Here is a 9138-nt window from a genome sequence, read left to right as displayed (position 1 = left end):
CAGCCAGTAGGTGGCGCATAGTCCCTGAACTAAACACACAGTTCTACAGTTACTCTGCAGTAGAAGTCCAGCCTTTCTAACACACACCCTTAGTGTCTGCTGTAAAGCTCAAGAGGATAATAACTTCAGGTTTAGGGCTTCTTATTGATTAGTTTGTGTAATCAATCAATAGAACCACGCTAATCAACTTCCTGCTTAGAATCCGTCAGAGAGCAGCAGAGGATGGTGGCTGTTTGATAGTAAGCTGGTTTTCTATTGTTATATATGGTAGACATGGTCAGACAAAACTAAACAGCCCTATCTAGAGCCAGTTTTTGGTTTGTCCGTTCTGGGCTACTGTAGAAGCATTGAGGTTCAATATGCTGGACTCCATGGAAGGCAGACCTTTCATTTTTAAAATTGCAGACAATATGCAACCTGAAGTTGAAGACTGAATTGTAAACTGGACTTTTGCAGTTCAATTTCAAGTATGTCCTGATTTGAGCTAAAAAGGGCCTTTTTCATGGGCATTTACACAATGGTCAGTTTAATCAGAAACCATCTTAAAAAGATTGTGTGAAATTTGAAAATGTCATTGTTATTTTGGCAGTGTTATGCTTAGGAGTACACTGAAAATCATTAATCAGTGGAGTTTTTGCTTTGATATTAATTTTGGCACTAGTTTAGCACTTTCAAATTTGAAAACTGGATTTACATTTCACTTGATTTTGTCATAATTTGCATGTGGAAAATGAATTTTCAGTTTGATGAAATAAAATCATCTTTATATTGGCAGCCATAGACTTCCAAACACGGTGGTCACGCTGAATAAAAACACAGAACTGTAGAATGGGCACTTTGTGCTGCTCACTCTCTGATCATAGCTGCTGCTGACCAGCTCAGGACTTTTATTGCAGCACATGCTGATATTGTCTAGTCCACTAACATCAGAGGACCAGTAAAGTCAGGGGGACAAACCAGCTCCGGTAGGAATCACCAAACTGCTCCAATCATATTTGTATACCCTCAATTTCTAACAGTATACCTTGCAAACACATTATAATATCATTTTACAGAGACAAAGATGCAAAAATCTATCACCAGTTACTATGGCAACTGTATGAAACGTCACACGAAGCTGTGAGCACGTTCACGGGGAGGGCGTGGCTTCAAAGAGGGAGAGAGCAAGGCACTGTTGCAGGTAGAGAGACCATGAGAGAGAGAGAGAGAGAGAGAGGGAGAGGGGGATGTGAGTGGAGGAGCTTGTGCAGAATCTCGTTCACACCTGAAATGTGTTGAAGCAGCTGTCCACCTCTCTGCAGCGCACAGCTGTTACTAATGGAGACAGAGAGAAACAGAAAAGAGGGCTAGTTTTATTTTTCCTGTCAGAAATCAACAGGGTCTCCTCCAGCCGCGGAGAACACAGCTGAGGAGGAAGAACCGGACTGACTCTGTCCTCATCTCCTTAACGAGGATTCCAAAGGCCAGAACCCCGAACGACACAAACACAGTACTGACATAAAGGATACGGAGCTGTGTCTGTACCGGGGCTCACTGTTACTGCAGCCCGCTGTGTGCTCAGGAAGACCCGGAGAGGCTCACTGAACACCGCTGGAAGATGGGAACAAGCGTTATGATTGACACAGAGGCTTAAAGCTGGTGTGTGTGTGTGTGTGTGTGTGGACAGACTGAAAGAAAAATGCTCAAAGTTTGCGGCCACACGAGACGGAGAGGAAATACATAAAGCATGTTTTACAACCGAATAACGGACATTTACAAACATAACAAAATGTTTGTCTGGCTGGCCACATTTTTGTCGGAATGTAACGTTAAACAAATAACTTCCGGGTAAGTTATTTAACCGCTCTTAAACAGAGGCACGAATATGTTCAACAGATATCCAGTTAGGTTGTTAGTAGGTTTTTATAAATTGTTTGGGCCTTTTTGTGATAACATTGGGTTAGGTTTAGCTGCTATTGCTAACTAGCTTATTATAGCAAAAAGGTATGTTATTCTTTTTTGGCTCCAGGCTGAAACGTGTATTTCAGGCTATAGCTTGTAGGCTAAATACTGTGAAAGGTTTGTCATTTTCAAATCATCGTAATACCTGTAGCAAGTATTAAAGAAATGCAGTGGTACTTTTAATTTTTTTTAAATATTACATTTTAGGAAAACGGTAGTGTATAGAACACATCTGTTTTTATGGGTTAGGGTATACCTATCAATATATTAGCGTTTGGGGATATAAACATAAAAATCAACACTGTTTTTGAGAATAATTTTTTCGATTCTTATCAAGCTCTGGGTCAGTCAGTATTATATAAACAAATAAAAAAAATTTATAATATACAATACAATTACATTTCCACAAGAAATTCAATTATACAGACAACAGGTGGTTCTGCCAATAAAGAACATCTTAAAGCTTTGATGAACTAACAGTAAAACCCTATCAGCGATGTGAATTCTAGATAATAATGTGCTCTTATGTGGATCAATTAGTCTGTGACCTCTTAATCCTGAGGGCTGGCTGTCAACAGAAGAAGGTCACTGGGGAGTTTTATGATACACACAATGCACAGCCAGTGGCAGTAACAAACGTATAACATTGGTATCCATCATATATAACACTTTTGTTTTACCCTGCCATTATCAACTTAGATATTGCTCTATAACAGTTATGTCAAACCAGCCTAATCAGTCAGTGTTAGCCATTGAACACTGCTTTGACTTCCCCTTGTCCTTTCTTTTCCTCTGTTTATGGTTGTGGGCATAATGAAATAGAAAACTTCGATTATCAGCAGCTTCATTTGAATCCAGGAAACCGACACAGACCGACTCTAATCTGAATGGAGTTGTGTGAGACGAGGTATGAGCTCTGTTGTGCCGTTTTCGCGCTTCGTCGATGGATATGCCTGTTAGCACGGCCCTGCTGGGCAGCAGTGGCAGCAACTACACAGCTGACACCTCGGGTCCCGGCTTCACCGGCCAGCTGGGCACCGCCACATCTGTTGTGCCGAGGTAAAGTCACTCTGTCCATCCAACTGTCCATCTTTCCTTTCTGCTTTGGAATTAGAGCTGCACAATGCCAGAACTGCAACAATGGGGCACCTGCAACATCCGCACACCCTGTCCTGGGGCTACAGTAGCTGACACAAACATGTTTTTAACAGTCAAAATAGAGAAAGTAGCTCATTTCAGCAGAGATGCAATTAGTAAAAAGAATTGATTTTATATCTCAAATGTAGAGTAAACTAATGGCCTTTAAAATAAATCAGATATCAACCCCACAGTATTAGTGTTGTCGTTACAAATTATGAACTCCTCCAGGACTTGTATAAATAAACATTTATAATTGCTGGCATGTTCCAGAGGCTCTAGGAGCCCTGAATCCATCAGGGTTCCATGGTGACATAAGAAATCACAGTAAGTGTGTGATATTTGATTCTTTATTCACACTGTATGTAGTAACCCCCATTTTCAATGTTTTGTTTTAAAGGAACCAACCCTTAACCAGCTACACTGTTTCTGTTCCTGCACATTTTATTTTAGGCTAGACACTGAGGTGTACCTCCACTTATTGGTTTACAGTAGACAAATTTAGATATTTTCTCTCTATATAACTTTTATGTTAACACTGTGGACAAAAGTGTAGTGTTTCTTCCTCCTTGTTTCATTGATTTCAGGGGGAATCCAACCAAATTCGACCCACGTTACAATTGACAGCCGAGCCATGCTCGCGAGTGTGTCGACAGGGTGTATGGGCAGGACTTTGATACTGCGGTGCCAACCCCAGTCACTACTGCGCAGACTCGGGCTCTGGCTCTGAATGGCGAAAGATAGCAGTGACCTTATCAGGGATAATTTGGTTTCGTCTTTGTACAGTGGGAGGAAGTTGAGACGTGACAGCCATCTTTTGTATGTCGATGGGTCAGACTATAACTAAAACCTTGACAAAATAACACAAACAGTAGCATAACACCAGACTGCAAAGCACTGCTTTACCGCTGTCTCTGGTTCAAAGGTTCTAAACAGGGCTATCGTTTATCACAGTATATCTATGCACTTGGAAGATGATTGGATGAACCATCCATCTATCACTGTCTATCACAGCTTGGACCAGCTGCCTAGCAAGGTTCAAATCAATCATCAAATCTTGATAGCAAGATCAAGATAGTTTGGTAGCAACCGCCTGCAGAAACCGTCAACTCCCAAAAGCTTGTATTAAATGTCTCGCTTAGATTCATTATCTTATTTATTCTTTTATCAGATGAGTTATTATTCAAGCATGAATCTGCCAATTTTACTATTTCATTGAACTTTTAGATACATTTATATAAGATAAGCATGCTTTGCCTGTTCACCTGTCTAACCCTAAACGTGGTTTTATCGGACACTTGTATGATGGACTCCGCTTTGGCCAGATTGCATTCTAATTTCCACAGGGAAAGCCAGATCAGCAGCAACTCCATTTCGGGATTTCAGCAAGGCGGCTCATCCAAGCTGTCCTACACTGTCCAAATGGAGCACCCAAAGAAAAAAAGTAGAAGAAAATAAAACATGATCAACACGGTTCTGTTATGCCCAGTGCAAAACAGAACCGTTTTGATGTCCAGTACCAAAGTAAAACATTTGTCCTCTTCTTGGCAGATCAGACCCCATGAAACCCTGCAGAAATAATCACAGTCCTTTAAACACAAATAGAGAAGTCTGGCTTCTTTTGTTAAATGAGAAGGAAGTTTTTGTTGAAAACCTCAAAGTAAGGTATTGGAAACAGTATTGTTTTGTTATTGGCACTGAAATGCAGGTACTGAATCACACTAGTATCAAACAATCTGAACCAGAACCCGGCTCTAATAAAAATCTTTTATTTGTTTGGATTATGAATGAAATGCTGTTAGTAGTGTGTAACATATTGTGTCCAGACTATGCTGATTATGTAAGGATTTCTTCCTCTTTTCTCTTGTTGTTTTGGTTCTTTAGGGTTGTTTCCATAGTGACTAGCCTAGTGACCGTCACCACAGAGGCCACAGTGGGAACCACAGATAACCTATCAGCCTTCAGAGACCAAAGAGGGAACGAGCTCAGTCAGATCCATCAGGCGTTAACCCCGTCGGTGCTGAGCGCTGCTGAGAGTAACTCTGTCTTGCAGGGCATCACGGTGGCAGCTCAGGCCCTGGTACTCCTCTCCATCTTCCTCCTCTCCAGCCTTGGCAACTCAGCGGTCGTCATCGTCATCATCAAGCACAGGCAGCTTCGAACAGTGACCAACGCTTTCATCATGTCGCTGTCGCTGTCCGACTTCCTCACAGCTGTCCTGTGTCTGCCGTTCTCCTTCGTCATGCTCTTCAGTAAGGATGGTATCTGGATGTTCGGGGATAGATTCTGTGTGGCCAATGGCTTTTTCAACACCTGCTTTGGTATCATATCCACCTTGACAATGACTTTGATCTCCTTTGACAGGTACTACTCCATAGTCAGGCAGCCACAGGCTAAAATAGGGCGTCAGAAAGCAACGCAGTTGTTGATAGCTGTGTGGTTAACTGCAGTCATTTTCGCTCTGCCTTGGTATCTGTTGGTCCGAACACCTCCAGAAATCCATAAGCGAGGTTTCTACCACTGCATGTATGTGTTCCACTCGGGGACCTCTCGCATGGGGACAGCTTACAGCATCTCACTTATTGTTGTATGTTATTTACTGCCCTTCTCCCTCATGTGTTTTTGTCATTATAACATCTGTAAGACAGTCCGACTCTCTGAAATCCGAGTCAGGCCGGTAACAACATACGCATACTTGTTGCGGTTTTACAGTGAAATGCGAACTGCCACCACGGTTCTGATCATGATCGTTTTCATAATCTTTTGTTGGGGGCCGTATTGCTTAATGGGGTTGGTTACAGCGATGGGGGACTACACGTTCAACCCTGCAATGGACACAGTGGCTATCTGGCTAGCCTGGGCAAACGGAGCCATCAATCCTCTGATCTACGCCCTGAGGAACCCCAACATATCCATGTTGCTGGGACGGAGCAGAGAGGAGGGCTATCGGACCAGAAATATCGCTGCGTACCTCTCCAGCCAAACCCAGAACCGTGAAATTCGGCTTAACCAAGCAGAGAGGATAAGGGACCGCTATGTGAGTCGTGTAGGGGTGAATAATAACAGCCGGCTGTCAAGTTCAAGTCCTGGAAAAGGAGGAGGGGGAGGAGAGGTGGCAATGTGGGCTTGTAAAAATCCTGCTGTGTTCTTCTGCAGGGACGCCCACCCCGACACTGCAGCGCTACCCAACTCTGTCAGTGCTCCAAAGATGAAGACAGCCGACACCAGCCTGTGATATTCTGGACGAGTTCCTAACCATCTAATGATTGTGTTCATCTCATCTGTATTTGTCGTTGTGGATCTAGAGACTGCTATTACCAGTTTGTCACATATTTGGAAATACCTGATAGTATTTATGTGTCTTCAGATCACAGACCACCACTCATTTTTTGTTCCAGGAATTGAAAAAGATCACTTCAGTTGTTCATGTACTAGTACTAAACTGCAGAACTGTTCACAGTATGTGGAAAGACAAAAATACGACAGTGAAAACTCTGTTGTAGCTGCAGCTGTTTTACAATAGCTAATGACAGTTAAATAAAATTCCTTTTGGAGGACACCATGAAGTCCTCTCTAGAATCCATGGCACCTCCTCTGGAATCTCAGTGATTAAACATGGAAGGGGATTCAAAACATGTCTGTAGACACCCATGACAAGTTTGTGCTTGTGCTACAGGTCTTCATGTCAGAAATCATTTCATATGTGAATGCAGCATGTGGATATGGAAAACTGATCAAGGATCTAGCACTTCCTTAATCTACAGCCATTTTCAGACTCTCACAGTTTGTTAACATGAATAAAATGATCTGATACACTTACACTTTTCCGTGAATAATGACTGGAATGTCCTCCTTCAGAAGCAAAGGCCAGATAGAACCTCTGACGGTCTGGTCACACCAGAAAGTGATTCTGAGAATGCATTTTAGCCAAAGCATTGCACCTCTTTTTCCTCTCCACACGGACTGTTGCCTGCATGCAACCAAAGCGCGCTCAAACGTGATTGCTACTACTAGTACTAAGTACTACTTGGACTACAAATGGAAACCAGAACCCTTCCGATGCCAAATCTCAGTTCATTTATTGAAGAGGCTTATCGTCTCTGAATCATCTGCAAACCGTGCATCTTTTGTGACCAGTTCATACTCCAGCAGAGCATGGTAATAATAAAGTGGATGGTGCAACACAGCTAGTACGCTAAGTTAGCTTCCTATGTTTTTTTACAGTTGGCTCTCTGTTGCCACAAAGGTCACCACTGTCAAGACAGTTTGCTACCAGTTAGTCGCGCAAATATGTGAGCCAACGTTCACCCACGCTGACTTGTATGGATGAATTACAAATTAACTGCACACTGACAGACTACCTATATAGTACTACTATAAAGTGTATAGACTGCGTTTTCATTGTAGTTTTTTATTAAGTTGTAGATTTACCTTCCCAACTAATTTTTTCCCACATTACAAAGCGAATGCGTCACTAAATGCAACGTTAATGTTGTCATGGTCTGACAACTGTTTTGTTCAGTTCAGCAGGTCCATATAAACTTAATATTAAACTTGTTAATTAGGTTTATTGGCTCAGCAACCACCCATCTGCACCCATGCACAGTATTTAAAAGGTAAAGAGAGCTTCAGACTCTGAATGACTTCTGAAAAACATCATTTTAGATGCAGAGTTGGAGTTATGCTTGGCAGCCAGGCCGGACATACAGGGAAAAGACCAATATCCACATGGGACCCTTCGACTAATGACTTAAAAGTATTAAGAGACAGGATCTCAGTCTCAGATATTAACCACACCCACCTGAACGGCTGTCTTTTTGTTATAGTCATGCATTTTATCCACCATGATATGTACAGTATAGCTCCACTGTCTGCTGGGGGTGGGCATTAGGAATAGTTTTTGTTATTACTTTGGCCTGCCTATATGTGTAAATGCATTTTTATCACACAATAAAGAGGTTAGATTTTTTATTTTCAAATTCCAGTTTTGGCTCTTTGTTTTTTCATGAATGTTTTTCTTGCAGTTAACAGCTCATCTTTATCATGGAAAAAGAGGTAATTTACTAATATGTCTTTGTAAGTTTCTAGTAAAACATTGCAGTTTTGTACAGGGAAATAGAGAGAGGTTTTATACATTTTCACAGAACATTTTTCAGTTAAGTACATAAATCTTGCAGTTCAGCAACATACAAAAAAATATTTATAATAATAAATTAATAATTATGTTTTAGAGAAGTCTTTCAAGTGAATTTCTTTGGAAATCAGCAGCTGCTTCGAAACAAGGGCTGCACAGTTAATCGAAATATTATTAATATCACAGTATGGCCATTGGCCAAGTGTAATATCCAAATCGCAGAAGCTGCAATGTATTGATAAAGGTAAAATGGGTGACAAACAGCATTATAATGCAGTACCGTTTTTCTGTAAAGGTGTCCACAAATCTTGTTCTCCAGATTTAAGAAAACATTTGTTTGGTACAGACCCCCATTTTGTTATATACTCAACAAAATTAACTTCAGTTAGCCTGTTATTCTTTATTTTCCTGATAATTAGTACTAAATTTCATAGTTCTTTCCAGGAAACTAGTAAATGATATGAAAATAAAAGACCCCTTGTGTTTTCAGTCCATGAAACAGCATACTGTTTATATGAAGAAATTTGAATGAGTGGGTTCTATGTATGTGATGTCAGCCCTATCTACAGCGGATTGGGCTTCAAATTCAAAATAATAATAACCATTTCAAGCAAATGTAATTAGTGATCTGCACTTTTAAATGGTACTTAAGAAAGGAACAATAAGTTCCTGTATAGCAGGGCAGCTGCTGTCCTGTGTCATGAACGCTGTTCACATCCTGTACTGAACCCTAAAGGTCATCCGTCTTTGAAGACACACTCCCTACAGGGCTATTTAAAGACAAACACAACCAGGACAGGAGATCTGAGAGAGGACGCCAAAGGACAGCACCCTGTTTTATTAGTATTAAAAAAAGCCAGCCTAACAGATGAAGGCAACATCCGGGGTGATGTGGGTATTTCATCCTCTCATATATCAGAGTTGAG

General features: G+C 41.2%; 1 protein-coding gene across 1 annotated transcript; it reads left to right on the top strand.

Annotated features, from left to right (window-relative positions):
* The first annotated feature begins 1210 nt into the window (after positions 1–1210).
* Positions 1211–8057, top strand: LOC118337676 (G-protein coupled receptor 135). The gene is made up of 3 exons (XM_035674805.1): positions 1211–1827; positions 2764–3000; positions 4963–8057. Exons 2-3 carry the CDS (start codon positions 2885–2887, stop codon positions 6311–6313), a joined length of 1467 nt encoding a protein of 488 aa, XP_035530698.1. The 5' UTR covers positions 1211–1827; positions 2764–2884; the 3' UTR covers positions 6314–8057.
* The last annotated feature ends 1081 nt before the right edge of the window (positions 8058–9138 follow it).

The sequence above is a fragment of the Morone saxatilis genome, unplaced genomic scaffold (assembly GCF_004916995.1).
Source record: "Morone saxatilis isolate NCDOM2014 unplaced genomic scaffold, NCSU_SB_2.0 Contig3, whole genome shotgun sequence".
Classification (NCBI taxonomy): domain Eukaryota; kingdom Metazoa; phylum Chordata; class Actinopteri; family Moronidae; genus Morone; species Morone saxatilis.
Note: the sequence above shows the minus strand (reverse complement) of the source record. Positions and strands in the feature narration are given on the sequence as shown.